Below are 17893 nucleotides of genomic sequence, written 5' to 3' on the forward strand. Positions count from 1 at the left end.
TTGAATGTTAACCGCGTGTGCATTTTTGACGGAACGATTCCTTAAAAAATTGGGCTGACAGCTTGTCTCCATGACCTAGCCAACATTATGAAGAGCCGAGGAACACTTCCATGTCCTAGTCCGGAGAAATTCCATGTCCTAGTCTGGGGTTCAACCCTTACGCTGTGTGCCTCGTTGTTAGGAGTGGCTCTGTTCTTATTCCAGAGATACCACCCTTGAGAGATAATGTTTTTCAAAGACTTTCAAGAGCTTTCAAGAACTATAATGTCCTATATTAACCAGCACTTTCAATGACCACTAAGTCAACGTACAATCCGTCCCGTGAAATTTAAAGGCAGTACATAAGTAGGTATTTTGATACATGATGTATACTGGATGTAGCTTATATGGAAGTCCAATATTTCAAACACAATACAATATGATATTTAACACTGAAAAATCAAGTACATGTACTCATTGGGACCTTGTAATTCAGTGAGCCTTGTCTGACTCTCTTCCAAGTTGCCCAGTTACGCATTACTTGACACATTCAGTTTAAACAGAACCTTGATATAGTATTTGAACACAATAGAATACTATTAAAATAAGACACATCAGTGAGTGAGTAAGTGCTTCCAGTTTAACATCGTACTAAACAATTTTTCAGTCATATGACAATGAAGGAATCCTGAGACTGCAGGTAATGTGCCTCCTTGTTGCAGGACAGATTTCCACCGCTCTTTTATCTAGTGCTGCTTCACTGAGACGACTTACCGAAGGCAAGTAAGCCACCATGCCCGAGCCATTTTACTGATACGGGTCAACCAGTCGTTGCATCATTTCCTTAATGCTGAACGCCAAGCGAGGAAGTTACAACTTCCTCTTTTAAGGTCTTAGGTGTGGCTTGAGGCAGGATTGACCCTGGATCTACCGCTCCCGAAGCGGGCTCTCTACCAACTGTGCTATCAGGGCCAGTAAAGATGTATTAAGTACAATGTTACTGGTACATGAACCACGTTTATCTTCATGCAAATTAAAAATTAAGAATAGATGCTTGGGAATCTCATTTTTATAAACAACCATTCAAATTTTTGCATAGCACTTTCAGCATCAGAATCACCTTCATTATAATTTGTTATTTTCATAAATATACATGTAATAAACTCTTTCATACTATTTGTGAAATTTGTTGTTTCAATTGACATTTCCATATATGACATACATGTATGTTTTGTGAAAAATGCAATCTCTTATAAATACACAATGACCTCACCTACAGTTTCAGGAATAACTGTTGGATGGACTATGGACTTGTAGTCATAAACTATATACAGTAGTCTAGGAGATTAACACTGCAGGTCAAATATGAGCTTTTGGCACCTAGTGTACTACATGCACAGTACTTAGTATTTTGGTAGCTGATATATCAGTCCATTTCAAACACAATACAACATAATATTAAACATTTAAAAAAACAAGTACTTTATCTCAAAACAAATTCTCTGTCAAAGACTTTCACAGCACTGATAACCTTTCAACAAAATTCAAGTGGTCTCAAGGCTTCCAAAAACCAGTGGGAATCTTATAACTGAATGGGTCACATCTGACTCTCTTTAGAACACTTCAGTTCTTATCTGCACCACATGGCATGTTCAGACAGAATCATGATATAGTGTTCAGAAAACTATTAATATAAGAAGTATAAAGCACTGTACAATGTTACATGAAAATAGTGGATAAAACAAAACCAAAATATCACATCTATATCCTTGCAGATTAAGACTTATAAAAAATACATTCTTGGGAACTTCACTTTTATAAATGACCATTTATATTGTTGTACAGTGCGTACACTCTGCATAAGAATCGGTGTCATTACGATTTGTTTTTTCCATATGTACATATAATTAACTCTCACACTATATTTAATTAGCGGCTTCATTTGTTATTTTCGGCAACATACATGACATATGTTTTACGAATTTCTCAGATAAACCATATGTTCTCACCTACAGTTTTTAGATTACTCCAGTCACTAAGGCCACTGAACTTGGACCCCGATCTGGTGGACACTTTGACAGTGTACTCTGCTCCTGGTGTTAGAGCTGGAGACAAATTAGACACAGTGATGGTTCTAATCGTTCCATTATTAACCCTCTCTGCAGTAACATCTTTTATCCATGATGACACTTGGGTTGATCCTCTATACAGCCGCACACGAAGCCCGTTATATTTACCAGCTGATAGGGTAACTTTCACCGTAACACTGCTGGTAGTGATGGACAGAATCTGGACACCAGAGGGAGTAGCTGGAGCTGAAATAACAACAAGTTTAGATGCAATCAAGATGTTCAGATCTGTCAACATATATAATCTGTTCAGATCTGTCAACACAAGTGTGTTGCCTTTCATTCGTTCTTTCTTCTGGTTGACTGTTATTCTGATTTAGCCTCAGCTAGGTAGAAGTATCTGTTGACATACAACAGCTCCGTTGTTCTCAGCTTCTTTTCATAAACTTTGAGGGAAGTGACTGTGTAAATGAATTACTCTGAGGTACTAGTACTAAATCAATGACGCAACTATTTGTCTCATGTTTCTTGAAGAACATTTTTTGGGATTAATTTCCAATTGTTTCATTCACACAGCCACTTCCATTAAAATTTTCATTTCCATTTGATATTCGTTAAAGCCTTAAATCAGTGGCCCTGCATGTACATTGGGCACTTGCTACCCTTTTTGTTTAGAGGCAATGCCTTCACCCACGGAGGTTTGTGTGACATGTAGGCCACACAAGTTACAATAACTATGCTTCATGTAGGTGTGATAGTTTTGACATCATTATTTGTTTTCTTCTGATTTTAAGCTTTTAATAGCATTTAATGTTCTGAAGAGCGTATGATCCGATGACCAGCCAGGTTAATAGTCATAACTCCATCCACCTAACTAAATGTAGACACCCATAGCAGATATATAATTTCTTACATAATCAATAGTTTAGAGGGCATATAAACATGAAGTGCTTTGTGAGGAAACAATCTTACATTTTCACTTGACATTAGTGACATTCTGCATTCATGACAGCCTTTAATAGAGAGTCACCTCCACCAACACAAGAGTGGAACCAAAAGATTTCTAGATGACAGGAAAGAAAGCAACTAGTGTAAACCTATTCTAACTAATTAGGTAAGAAAAGTTTGGTTTGGCCTAAAATGACCAACACTGTTAATAAACTTCTGCTTCTGATATCTTAATCCTGAAAACTGACTCCAAGAAGACAGGGTGGGACAGGGAATTAAGACATCAATCACTCAGTAAGGTGCAGTGTGGAAAGTGACAAAAATACAGAAATTTAGTCATGGACTGTTAAAATGTTGAATGTACATGGACTATATTTATATTTGCCAGTAAAGCATGCACGGATTCATACCTAGAATCATTTGAACATGCATTGTACATCGGTTACTTTTGGTGGCGCTGCACTGGGATATATAACAAAAACACACATTAAAACCTGTTCAGGTTAAATAGTTACCTCAGGAATATTAAAAGGTTGTATTGCACATTGTCAACATTTTTACAATTTTCCTTCACTGGTGCAAGCCTAGGCTACTACAGTACAAGTCGCGAGTCTCACATGTATAAAACAGCAGAATGATGTTTCATGAAATTTAAAAATATTTCTTGAAAAATGTGCTTACAAGGTCATTCAAACAGCACACTTATTTTACATGTCTCCCTGTAACATTGTTTGGGCACTTGCTTGCCACAATTGTCAGCTATGGACTCAAGTCAGGAGGTGTGTCAGGTAGCTGACAAAGGGCAGTGGTTTACTCCAAGCTCTCAGGCTTCCTCCACCCATTATTAAACCTGACTGCTGTCTTATAAGTGAAAAATTCTTCAGTACGTTACACTCTGATCAAATAAATACAGTGCATAAAACCATACATACAAGAAATAACATTTTTCATTAGGCGTTTTGTGGCATATGTCTAAGTTTTCATAAGCTTATGAAATGCTGGTGAAATTCATTACCCAAAGTGTGTTGTATTTAAAACTACTTGAAAAGTAAAAATTTTGATTTGAGTGAGTGAGTGAGTGAGTACTTGGGGTTTAACGTCGTACTAAACAATTTTTCAGTCATATGACGACGAAGGAATCCTCAAAATGCATGTAATGTGCCTCCTTGTTGCAGAATGGTTTTCCATCGCTCTTTTATCTAGTGCTGCTTCACTGAGACGACTTACCGAAGGCAAGTAAGCCACCCCGCCCGAGCCATTATACTGATACGGGTCAACCAGTAGTTCCACTATCGCTGGTTTGTAGTTGCTAAACGCCAAGCTAGGAAGCTGCAACATCCTCTTTTAAAGTCTTAGGTGTGACTCGACCCAGGATTGACTCTGGATCTACCGCCCCTGACGTTCTACCAGCTGTGCTAGCGGTGCGGTTAACTGTGATTTGATAGTGTGATAAAAAGATAATGGAATGCATTTGATTCATTATTATGATTGTATTACGATGAATATCATTTTCATCTAATAATTTTCAAAATCACTCCTCAGAGTCTTGTGTTACTCAAGTGACATCTCTTTCTAATGGAAAAAGTCTCTTGTTGTACTGGTACATGTACATGTATAACAATTCATTATACATAAACACTAAGCATATCAAGAAAAGGCATTCTCCAGCACCATCCCAGGACTGACAAACAACCCCTTACCTAATGTGACTGACTTTGCTTCAGAACTGAGAGACGGGACACCATTGGACTTGGCTGTGACTGTCACAGTATAGGTTTGTCCTTTGTCCGATGCCCGTGACACTTGCACATTCTGTTGCCCAGGAGGGTTACCGGATACTGTCTTCTCCTCAGTGAATTCAGTGCCTCCTGAAGGTTTGACTGTCAGAATATACTTGTTAAGCAGACCCCCACCGGATTGCCATTTGACCTGGATACCACCAGAGGGTGCCTCTTCAACACTGATTAGTGTGGGCTTTGACGGGGCTGGTAACCAAAAGTCAGAAACAAGAGTACATGTATATTCCATTTTTATTTGACTGGTGTTTTACGCTGTGATCATTAATATTTCACTTATACGACGGCAGCCAGCATTATAGCGGGAGGAAATCCGGCAGAGCACGGGGGAAAACCCATGAACACAGAAACATTTAGATGTTGTAAGGTGATCACTTCACTGTATGTCCTGACTGAGGTGTAGTTTTCATGAAAAACAGTTATTCTTGCACCTGCCTGGGTTTATGAGAATACAATTCATCCTGCTCTGCCCAGTCTGCATGGGCTACATATTCGTACCCTGTTGGATGGAATATGAGATTAGCATTGCAGGTCAAATATGAGCTTTGACACCTACTGTGCTACATGTACATTACTAAATATTTATGTAACTTACATATCAGTTCATTTCAAACACAATACAACATAATCTTTAACATTAAAAAATCAAGTACTTTATCTCAAAACATCTCTATCTCTTTTTTTTAAGGACTTTCACAGCACTGATAACCTTTCCCAAAATTAAAGTAGTTTTAAGGCTTCCAAAAACCAGTGGGAATCTTATAACTGAATGGGTCACATCTGACTCTCTTTAGAACACTTCAGTTCTTATCTGCACCACATGGCATGTTCAGACAGAATCATGATATAGTGTTCAGAAAACTATTAATATAAGAAGTATAAAGCACTGTACAATGTTACATGAAAATAGTGGATAAAACAAAACCAAATATCACATCTATATCCTTGCAGATTAAGACTTATAAAAAATACATTCTTGGGAACTTCCCTTTTATAAATGACCATTTATATTGTTGTACAGTGCGTACACTCTGCATAAGAATCGGTGTCATTACGATTTGTTTTTTCCATATGTACATATAATTAACTCTCACACTATATTTAATTAGCGGCTTCATTTGTTATTTTCGGCAACATACATGACATATGTTTTGCGAATTTCTCAGATAAACCATATGTTCTCACCTACAGTTTTTAGATTACTCCAGTCACTAAGGCCACTGAACTTGGACCCCGATCTGGTGGACACTCTGACAGTGTACTCTGCTCCTGGTGTTAGAGCTGGAGACAAATTAGACACAGTGATGGTTCTAATCGTTCCATTATTAACCCTCTCTGCAGTAACATCTTTTATCCATGATGACACTTGGGTTGATCCTCTATACATCCGCACACGAAGCCCGTTATATTTACCAGCTGATAGGGTAACTTTCACCGTAACACTGCTGGTAGTGATGGACAGAATCTGGACACCAGAGGGAGTAGCTGGAGCTGAAATAACAACAAGTTTAGATGCAATCAGGATGTTCAGATCTGTCCACATACATAATCTGTTCAGATCTGTCAACACAACTGTGTTGCCTTTCATTCGTTCTTTCTTCTGGTTGACTGTTATTCTGATTTAGCCTCAGCTAGGTAGAAGTATCTGTTGACATACAACAGCTCCGTTGTTCTCAGCTTCTTTTCATAAACTTTGAGGGAAGTGACTGTGTAAATGAGTTACTCTGAGGTACTAGTACTAAATCAATGACACAACTATTTGTCTCATGTTTCTTGAAGAACATTTTTTGGGATTAATTTCCAATTGTTTCATTCACACAGCCACTTCCATTAAAATTTTCATTTCCATTTGATATTCGTTAAAGCCTTAAATCAGTGGCCCTGCATGTACATTGGGCACTTGCTACCCTTTTGTTTAGAGGCAATGCCTTCACCCACGGAGGTTTGTGTGACATGTAGGCCACACAAGTTACAATAACTATGCTTCATGTAGGTGTGATAGTTTTGACATCATTATTTGTTTTCTTCTGATTTTAAGTTTTTAATAGCATTTAATGTTCTGAAGAGCGTATGATCCGATGACTAGCCAGGTTAATAGTCATAACTCCATCCACCTAACTGAATGTAGACACCCATAGCAGATATATAATTACTTACATAATCAATAGTTTAGAGGGCATATAAACATGAAGTGCTTTGTGAGGAAACAATCTTACATTTTCACTTGACATTAGTGACATTCTGCATTCATGACAGCCTTTAATAGAGAGTCACCTCCACCAACACAAGAGTGGTACCAAAAGATTTCTAGATGACAGAAAAGAAAGCAACTAGTGTAAACCTATTCTATCTAATTAGGTAAGAAAAGTTTGGTTTGGCCTAAAATGACCAAAACTGTTAATAAACTCCTGCTACTGATATCTTAATCCTGAAAACTGACTCCAAGAAGACAGGGTGGGACAGAGAATTAAGACATCAATTACTCAGTAAGGTGCAGTGTGGAAAGTGACAAAAATACAGAAATTTAGTCATGGACTGTTAAAATGTTGAATGTACATGGACTATATTTATATTTGCCAGTAAAGCATGCACGGATTCATTCCTAGAATCATTTGAACGTGCATTGTACATCGGTTACTTTTGGTGGCGCTGCACTGGGATAAGTAACAAAAACACACATTAAAACCTGTTCAGGTTAAATAGTTACCTCAGGAATATTAAAAGGTTGTATTGCACATTGTCAACATTTTTACAATTTTCCTTCACTGGTGCAAGCCTAGGCTACTACAGTACAAGTCGCGAGGCTCACATGTATAAAACTGCAGAATGATGTTTCATGAAATTTAAAAATATTTCTTGAAAAATGTGCTTACAAGGTCATTCAAACAGCACATTTATTTTACATGTCTCCCTGTAACATTGTTTGGGCACTTGCTTGCCACAATTGTCAGCTATGGACTCAAATCAGGAGGTGTGTCAGGTAGCTGACAAAGGGCAGTGGTTTACTCCAGGCTCTCAGGCTTCCCCCACCCATTATTAAACCTGACTGCTGTCTTATAAGTGAAAAATTCTTCAGTATGTTACACTCTGATCAAATAAATACAGTGCATAAAACCATACATACAAGAAATAACATTTGTCATTAGGCTTTTGTGGTATATGTTTTTGTTTCATAAGTTATATGCCTTGCTTATGAAATGCTGGTGAAATTCATTACCCAAAGTGTGTTGTATTTAAAACCACTTGAAAAGTAAAAATTTTGATTTGAGTGAGTGAGTGAGTGAGTGAGTACTTGGGGTTTAATGTCGTACTTAACAATTTTTCAGTCATATGACGACGAAGGAATCCTCAGAATGCATGTAATGTGCCTCCTTGTTGCAGGACGGTTTTCCACCGCTCTTTTATCTAGTGCTGCTTCACTGAGACGACTTACCGAAGGCAAGTAATCCACCCCGCCCGAGTCATTATACTGATACGGGTCAACAAGTAGTTCCACTATTGCTGGTTAGTAGATGCTAAACGCCAAGCTAGGAAGCTGCAACTTCCTCTTTTAAAGTCTTAGGTGTGACTCGACCCAGGATTGACCCTGGATCTACCGCCCCTGATGTTCTACCAACTGACCTAGCGGCGCGGTTAACTGTGATTTGATAGTGCGATAAAAAGATAATGGAATGCATTTGGTTTATTATTATGATTGTATTACGATGGATATTATTTTCATCTAATAATTTTCAAAATCACTCCTCACAGTCTTGTGTTACTCAAGTGACATCTCTTGCTAATGGAAAAAGTCTCTTGTTGTACTGGTACATGTACATGTATAACAATTCATTATACATAAACACTAAGCATATCAAGAAAAGGCATTCTCCAGCACCATCCCAGGACTGACAAACAACCCCTTACCTAATGTGACTGACTTTGCTTCAGAACTGAGAGACGGGACACCATTGGACTTGGCTGTGACTGTCACAGTATAGGTTTGTCCTTTGTCCGATGCCCGTGATACTTGCATATTCTGTTGCTCAGAAGGGTTACCGGATACTGTCTTCTCCACAGTGAATTCAGTGCCTCATGAAGGTTTGACTGTCAGAATATACTTGTTAAGCAGACCCCCACCGGATCGCCATTTGACCTGGATACCACCAGAGGGTGCCTCTTCAACACTGATTAGTGTGGGCTTTGACGGGGCTGGTAACCAAAAGTCAGAAACAAGAGTACATGTATATTCCATTTTTATTTGACTGGTGTTTTACGCTGTGATCATTAATATTTCACTTATACGACGGCAGCCAGCATTATAGCGGGAGGAAATCCGGCAGAGCACGGGGGAAAACCCATGAACACAGAAACATTTAGATGTTGTAAGGTGATCACTTCACTGTGTGTCCTGACTGAGGTGTAGTTTTCATGAAAACTATGTTATTCTTGCACATGCCTGGGTGTATGAGAATACAATTCATCCTGCTCTGCCCAGTCTGCATGGGCTACATATTCGTACCCTGTTGGATGGAATATGAGATTAGCATTGCAGGTCAAATATGAACTTTGACACCTACTGTGCTACATGTACATTACTAAATATTTATGTAACATACATATCAGTTCTTTTCAAACACAACACAACATAATCTTTAACATTAAAAAATCAAGTACTTTATCTCAAAACATCTCTATCTCTTTTTTAAGGACTTTCATAGCACTGATAACCTTTCCCAAAATTAAAGTAGTTTTAAGGCTTCCAAAAACCAGTGGGAATCTTATAACTGAATGGGTCACATCTGACTCTTTCGAACACATCAGTTCTTATCTGCACCACATGACATCTTCAGACAGAATCTCGATATAGTATTTTAACAGAAAAGTATTAAAATAAGAATTATGAAGTACTGTACAACGTTACATGAACATAGTGGATAAAACAGAATCAAAACATCAAAGCATTACATCTATATCCTTGGAAATTAAGATTTAAGATTAGACGCCATCAGGATCATCAGACCCGTCAACATAAATAGTGCGTTGTCGTGATTTGTGGATGGTGCAGTTAAGGATTCCATAACCCGTCACTGTATTGGTATAACACGGACGTAGGTGACTTAAAACTAATGCTAGACTAAGTGCATTTATCTTTCCATTGCAAAACGATCTTTTGATGATGTAAATGTAACAGATGAGGCTATCAAAGAGGTTGTTGTTTGTGTTGACAAGAACGAAAGAAGGTTGTTGGCAGGCCTTCCCACTTATGGCTGGAGAGGAAGCCAGCATGAGCTGTGTTTAAACTCACAGTGTGTCCATGACAGTGGTTACAAAAGATTTCCTGGCCACCATACAGAAAGCAACTAGTTCAACCCTATTCTAACTAAGAGCTGTACAGAAAAGCTTAAATATACTATCCCCGGACATGTACATGTGTGACAGAGGATCATACTGATTTTTATGTTGTATATTTTGATTAAACACACCACTTATAAAAGCAAAACATATTATTTCTGTTTACACTCATTCATATTTCTGTCTGATATAATGTTTTCTGAAGTTATTGCTTTCATTTGATGAATTTCAGATTCAAGTGAGCTTGTGTAAAGTCCGGTCAGGTTCTAATACTCAGGGTTTCTACCTGCAGAATCTCCTTAAAGGTGTGTACTCAGCCTGGAACATCATAGATCCTCAAAGAAATTTTATGGCCATAGGGACACTCCCAAGGATTCCACTCCCATGAGGACCTGCAGATAAGGCCACCCTTTTTTTTTTCGTTTGTCAATGTTTTCATAACTTTTTGTAATTGTACTTTGGTTTATTTTGGGTCAACAGTTTTTGTAAATACCATTAATACCATTTTGTTTAAATTGATCAGCTGTGTTGCGTCTTCTCTTTGTGTCTTTCTTTGTGTCTCTCCTAATGTCCCTGGTGGAATAGTCCTGTACTTGCGGCCCAGTTTACTTGTGATCCTTGACGAACTTGGTCAGGGACGGCTATCTACACAGCCATTACTTTACACATGTAACATGTACATGACAGCTATAAACAGAAAACCTTAACCAGAGCTAAACAGACTTTAACCTTTATCACGTGTGCTATCCCTAAAGCCTGGATATCAGAGTCGGTGGTCCGCGTTTCCTGTTTGAGAATATCACCACGGCCATGGCGATGAGTCTACTGCGGATCGGCACCAGTGAAGTTGAAATGTATTCAACTTTCTCAACATGTGCTGGTGAATCAGCGAGGATCATACAGCCAACAAGAATTTTATCAAGTACACTAATATTCACACATAAACTCATCTAAATTATAACAAATGCCGTGTTGTTCGACTCCATCCTTGTTTGTCCTCTCAGAATAAAAAATATTCACAAACCGTCTATTTCCCGTCGTGGTTTCTAATTCGCAAATAATAATGATAATATGCAGATCGAGCTCTGACTGTTTCCACAATTATTCGGGAAATGCAAAACCATAACCTACGCGTACATTTATATAGGATTTTCAATTTAAGCTCTAAATATAGTGTACAATTATAACAGAACTTATACATGCTAATTTAGGCGCCACAAATGGACAATTTATAACATTAGCACAGCTTTCGGCGAGAACTTACATAATTACCAGGAATACGGTTACTATTTTACGTTTCCTCTGACACTAATAAACTTCGTTGAGAGGTTGAGGCAAGCAAAACTTGGAAGTCATGCACTGATTTAGCTCACCATTTTACTGGCTTGAATGAGTGAGAGTCCCTTCACTAATACTTTTCTCATCAGTATGCCTGCCTTACCAGGTAAGAAAACTGGACATACATCGTGTCATGTTTACAGCTAATATAAAGACAAAGACTAATGTGCCGTTAAACAGTCTAAACGATACTACATGTTCTGGCTGATCAAGATCCACGTAAGATGCGATCAAGATGGTGCCAACATCATGGCCATATGGTCTTCGTAGGGTCGGCCCAAATACAATCAAGACGCACGTAGGTGAGATAACCATTCTAAAATGTTGTCAACATCGCATCAGTCAAAGTGTTGAATTTTCTATGATCTGATTCTTTATGCGAATACCTAATCTCACAAAATCAAATCTCAAAGAATTCTGTGGCTCAAAATGTTTATTAACACTGATGAAATCTGGACATCAATGTCAAAATGCAAGTAGCTCAAGCCACACATATAGCTGAGGCTCTATGCAAACTTATGTAGATCTACCCTTGTTTACTATTTGTGATTTAAAGTATTTCAATCATGGGCTAGCAAATCACAACAAAAAATTGAAACTGACTGACATATCTTTTGTTCTGCTGTATAAGATCAACACGGAAGATGTTTCTTTTAAACCTACAGTATCAAAGAATCCCCAGCCCCTTTTAAGTGTGCACGGACCAGTGTTCCTCTCACTTAGCATTTGTACGAGGAATCCACATGATCCACATCTGTTGGGAAGTAAAAATACTGTTTGGGACATCCCCAAATATAAAGAAGAATTCATATGAACACAATGTACTCCCGGAAACATATATTTGTTTGAAACGTGTGCATGCATGTACGCTTGGGGTTTATGTCGTAGGATTTTTCAGTTATATGACAACATGGATTCATTGGGTGTGTGTATATATACTGTGTCTAACTTATAACAAATGCCGTGTTGTTCGACACCATCCTTGTTTGTTTTTTCAGAGTAAAAAAAATATTCACAAACGGTCTAGTTCCCGTCATGAATACTAATTCGCAAATCTCATGATAATACGCAGATCTGCCAAAGTGTAGCTGACACTGAAGTTCCAAAGAGACCGGACTTGACACCCCATCAAAAGTCATATTATACTGACAGAGGGACTGATGGAGTCTTTGTCATTATCTTACAATCTGTTTTAATTTGGAAATATAAGGTTAAACATCCTATTTTCTCTGCCTGTCAGTTTTAACCCTCTGTAAACATGGCTCCTCAATGCTCCTATGAAATCATGGGGTTACTACTGAAACATGCAGATTTCCATGGGGCAATTCTCTTATAACAGGTTCCAAGGCGTTTATGAATATCTCAACCCTGACGTCTGGAATGTTCAAAGTTAATTTACTAATGGAAATTACTAATGCTGCCTTTACTTGCACTAGTCCGTAAATTCATGGGGTCACCCATGAAATCATCAGGTACTAGGGTCACCTTGTGAAATCATCGGGTACTAGTGCAAGTACTCTAGTAGTAGTACTCCCTTGATGTTGATGGCCACCCCTCTAGAAATGACTGACTCTTTATAATGCTGTAGATATCCAAGACACCCAGTGCTCCTTGTGCTGTGTCACTGATTAATCCCAAGAAAGCTTGGGTACCAGCTGAATCCACTTATCTATGATTCACCCCAAGAAATCATTGGGTAATGAATTTACTGGCTTGCATACAAAAGGAAAGCACATAGACAGTTACTAATTTCTCACTCAACATAGTGTCAGACTAACTAGCAGCCAGCCGGCCCAAATCAAATGAGACTGTCTACAGCAATTAAAATGTATCAGACTGGATTTAGTGATATGAAATGTGTCATGGATGCGAGCTGATAAATTTGAAGGAAGTGGCTAAGTAAATGAACTACACTAGTGATAATGAAATCAATGACACAGCTATTTTTCATTTGTTTTTCTTTAATTTCCAATAGTATCATCTACACAGCCACTTCCATCAAAGTTTTCATTTCCATTTGATATTCTCTTAAACCTTACATCAGTGGCCCTCCATGTACATGTATGTTGCTACCTTTTTGTTTAGAGGCAATGCTTTCCCCCGGGAGCTTTGTGTGACATGCAAGCCACACACTTTACAATAACTATTCTTTATATAGGTGTGAAAGCTGCTTGATCAAAATTTAGTGCTGCTCCTATTCTATGCTCTCTAGAACTGTTCATGTGCCCAAACATGTTACAAATTCTGTCCCAGAAAGCATCGATTAGTGCATAATTGGGTTGTTTTCCCCCCAGTCTGGAATATATATGCGCATATACACGTATATGTTCAGGGCACCCATCTTGGAATAATCAGGGGCAAATATATCCGTGCTCTGTGATTGCTCAATATTTGCACACTGAATGGCAAGTCAGCATAGGGCGAGACAAATGCTTATATTTATTCAGTAAACATTTTTTCTTTTGCACAAAAACATTGTAATTTTGTTCTCACCATTTTGTTTGAAGTAAAATGTCTAAATGTCTTGTCGTTTAAAAAATTTGCTGAGGTGTACCTGAGGTGCCTGACCACAAAACTACAATCAAAAACTCTCTAAGTTTCTAAGGTGTACCTGAGCTACATATTTTAAGTGTTGATTTTTTTTCAAAGTTGCTGAGGTGTATGTGACGTACATTATCTCATGTTCAAAAATTCTTAAAATTTCTAAGGTGTACCTCAGGTACACTATTCATTTTCTTCTTTCACAGTCTCTAAAGTGTACTTGAGGTACATTTTCTAAGTGTTGATTTTTTTTCAAAGTTCCGGAGGTACTAGGCATAGGCATATGGCTGGGGGTGTACTCGAGGTACTGTATACCTCAAATAATATAGATGGGGTGTACACCTCATCTACACCTCACACTAAGGAGTACATGAAGCGTATTCCCCACATGTATCTCGTCTATACCTCACGCTGAGGTGTACACCTCATGTTTGTAAGGGCTGCACAGGCTATATATTCGTAACTGTTGGATGGAATAAGGACATGTAATCATAAACTATATACAGTAGTTTAGGAGATTAACATTGCAGGTCAAATTTGACCTTTGGTACCTACTGTACTACAAGTACATTACTAAGTATGTATTTAGCTAATATATCAGTTCATTTCAAACACAATGCAATATGATCTTTAACATTAAAAAATCAAGAACTTTAGCTCAAAACAAATTTTTTTCCAAGGACTTGCACAGCATGGATAATCTTTCAACAAAATTCAGGTAGTTTTAAGGCTTCCAAAATACATTGGGAATCTTATAACTGAATGGGTCACGTTCGACTGTCTTCTGAATACTTCAGTTCTTATCTGCACCACAACATGTTCTGATAGAATCTCGATATAGTATTCTAGCAGAAAACTATTAAAATAAGAAGTATGAAGTACTGTATACTGTTACATGAAAATAGTGGATAAAACAGAATCAAACATCACATCTATATCCTTGCAATAAGATTTAAGATTAGATGCTTAGGAATTTCACTTTTATAAACGACAATTCATATTGTTGTACTCAGCATAAGAATAGGTCTCATTACGATATGTTATTTCCATTGGTACATATAATTAACTCTCACACTATATTTGATTAGTGGCATCATATGTTATTTTTGGCAACATACATGACATATGTTTTGCGAATCGCTCAGATAAACCATATATTCTCACCTAGAGTTTTTAGATTACTCCTGTTGCTAAGGCCACTGAACATGGTCCTTGACCTGGTGGACACTCTGACAGTGTACTGTACTCCTGGTGTCAGAGAGGGGGACAAACCAGACACAGTGATGGTTTTCTGGTCTCCATTATTAACTGTCTCTGCAGTAACATTCTTTATCCATGATGACACGGGGGTTGATCCTTGTCCTCTATACAGCTGCACACGAAGCCCATCATACCTACCAGCTGACAGGGTAACTTTTACCTCAACACTGTTGGTAGTGATGGACAGAATCTGGACACCAGAGGGAGTAGCTGGAGCTGAAAGGACAACAGATTACTATGCAATCAGGATCTTCAGATCTGTCAACATAAATACTGCTTTGTCTGTCAACATACATAACACTGTTTTGATCTGTGGACAGTGCAGTCAATGATTCCATAAGCTGTCACTGTATTGGTGTTACAAAGAGGTAAGTGACCTAAAGGATCATAAATCTTATGTTAGATTACCCTTTGCACCTTCAAAACGCTCTTCTGATTATGTAAATGTAACAGGTGTCTCTATCAAACAGGTGTTGTTGTTTCTCTTGACAAAAACCAATAAAGTAGACGACGTCTAAACAAAATGGCAATCTTGCCTTTTAGCAGTGTTTTGCTTTCACAATGAGAAATGTGTCAAAGTTTACAAGCCCATTCCTACATACTGTAAAATTCCACCCTACATGCTGTCACACTTGTCTTCGTTTCTTTCTTTCTTCTGGTTGACTGTTGTTCTGATTTAGTCTCAGCTAGGTAAAAGTATCTGTTGATATACAACAGTTTCGTTGTTCTCAGCTTCTTCTCATGCATGCTGATAAACTTTGAGGGAAATGACCGTGTAAATGAACTACTCTGGGGTACTAGTAATAAATCAATGACAACTATTTGTCACATGTTGATTGAAGCAAGAAAATTTTTGGGGATTAATTTCCAATAGTTTCATTTACACAGCCACTTCCATTAAAGTTTTTATTTCCATTTGATATTCATTAAAACCTTACATCAGTGGCCTTGCATGTCCATGTATGTTGCTACCCTTTTTGTTTAGAGGCAATGCTATCCCCCGGGAGGCTGTGTGGCATATAGGCCACGCAAGTTACAATAACTATGCCTCATGTAGAATGTGATATTTTTGACATCATCATTTTTTTCTTCTAAATTTAGGCTTCTTACAAGCATTTAACGTTCCGAAGAGCATTTGATCCGATGAACAGCCAGGTTAATGGCCATAACCCCATTCATCTAACTGAATGTAGACACCTGTAGCTGGAAAGTAATTACTTAAATAACCAATACTTTGGAGGACATATAAACATGTAGTGCTTTGAGAGAGGAAACAATCTAATGTTTTCACTTGACGTTAGTAGTGGTAAGCCAATCAAGCAACAGCCTTATCCATAGATTCCAAGTCCATGATACTAGTACATGTAGATCTTTCCCACACGAGGTTTCCCCACTAGATGTAAAAAGCAGAAAATTTAAGACAATCGTGGGAGTCGCCAATCGTTGATACATGTATGCAGCTCAAAAGTTGTAGTCCATGGAAAGTTGTGCATTAAATGTAGTATGCTGTGCGAAAACCTGACCAGATTATACAGTTTAAGATTCTTCCTGATTTTAGTCGCATGGGTCGATCTGCCCCTGGAAAAGAATAATATACTTTATGCCTGGTTTAATTGCGCTTCAACGAGTATCCGATACCTGTAGACATACCCAAAAAGCGAAATGTTGTTCTTGCTATTCCTTGGATGATTTGTACTTTAATGAACTGATCATCACCTTGAGATTTAAAACAAAAATGGCTCATTTGGTGAATGATTAACCATTCTAAAGTGTTGAAGGAAATATTGTGAACATTGCAGCAGTCAAAGTGTTGAATTTTCTATGATCTGATTCTTTTTGCGAATACCTAATCTCACAAAATCAAATCTCAAAGAATTCTGTGGCTCGGAAACTGGCGCGAAATATTTATCAACACTAATAAAATGAGGACATAAATGTAAAAAAGCAAGTAGCTCAAGTCATAGCTGAGGCTCTACGCATACTTATGTAGATCTACCCTTGTTTACTATTTGTGATTTAAAGTAGTTCAATCATGGGCTAGCAAATCACGACAACAAATTGAAACTGACTGACTTATATCTTTATATCTGCTGTATAAGATCAACACGGAAGATGTTTCTTTTAAACCTACAGAATCAAAGTATCCCCAGCCCCTTTCAAGTGTGCGAGGACCAGTGTTCCTCTCACTTAGCATTTGTACGAGAAATCCACATGAGCCCCATCTGTTGGCAAGTAAAAATACTGTTCGGGACATCCCCAAATATAAAGAAGAATTCATATGAACACAATATACTCCCGGAAACATATATTTGTTTGAAACGTACGAATGCATGTACGCTTGGGGTGCATCATCAACTCTTTGTTGCTTTGTTGGACTACTTTCTACAATCTGGATGTAACAGAAAACAAATAATATTAACTCTTCCTCACAATATTTGTACCTTCATTCTGATGTGATGATTTATGTTTTGTGACATATGATTAAGGCAATCTGTCCGTATATCAACAATAACCTCACCTACAGTTATAGTATTACTCTTGACACTGGGGTTACTGAGCTTTCCCCCTGATCCGCCGGACACTGTGACCTTGTACTGTCCTCCTGGTGTCAATCTGGCTGATAACTCA

General features: G+C 38.0%; 1 protein-coding gene across 1 annotated transcript; it reads right to left on the reverse strand.

Moving 5' to 3' along the window:
- Positions 1-1899: 1899 nt before the first annotated feature.
- LOC135478992 (receptor-type tyrosine-protein phosphatase eta-like) lies at positions 1900-16012 on the reverse strand. The gene is made up of 5 exons (XM_064758723.1): positions 15886-16012; positions 15170-15481; positions 5978-6283; positions 4697-4981; positions 1900-2294 (listed from the first exon to the last, which is right to left on the reverse strand). Exons 1-5 carry the CDS (start codon positions 16010-16012, stop codon positions 1966-1968), a joined length of 1359 nt encoding a protein of 452 aa, XP_064614793.1. The 3' UTR covers positions 1900-1965.
- Positions 16013-17893: the final 1881 nt, after the last annotated feature.

Source organism: Liolophura sinensis, chromosome 1 (assembly GCF_032854445.1).
Source record: "Liolophura sinensis isolate JHLJ2023 chromosome 1, CUHK_Ljap_v2, whole genome shotgun sequence".
Lineage (NCBI taxonomy): Eukaryota > Metazoa > Mollusca > Polyplacophora > Chitonida > Chitonidae > Liolophura > Liolophura sinensis.

Coding starts and splice junctions, on each gene's coding strand:
- LOC135478992 (XM_064758723.1), bottom strand. CDS start 16,012: ATGCATGAGAAGAAGCTGAGAACAACGAAACTGTTGTATATCAACAGA. Junction 4,982..5,977: donor GAGTAATCTAAAAACTGTAG/GTGAGAACATAT, acceptor TTTGGTTACCAG/CCCCGTCAAAGCCCACACTA. Junction 2,295..4,696: donor AGCAAAGTCAGTCACATTAG/GTAAGGGGTTGT, acceptor TTGTTATTTCAG/CTCCAGCTACTCCCTCTGGT.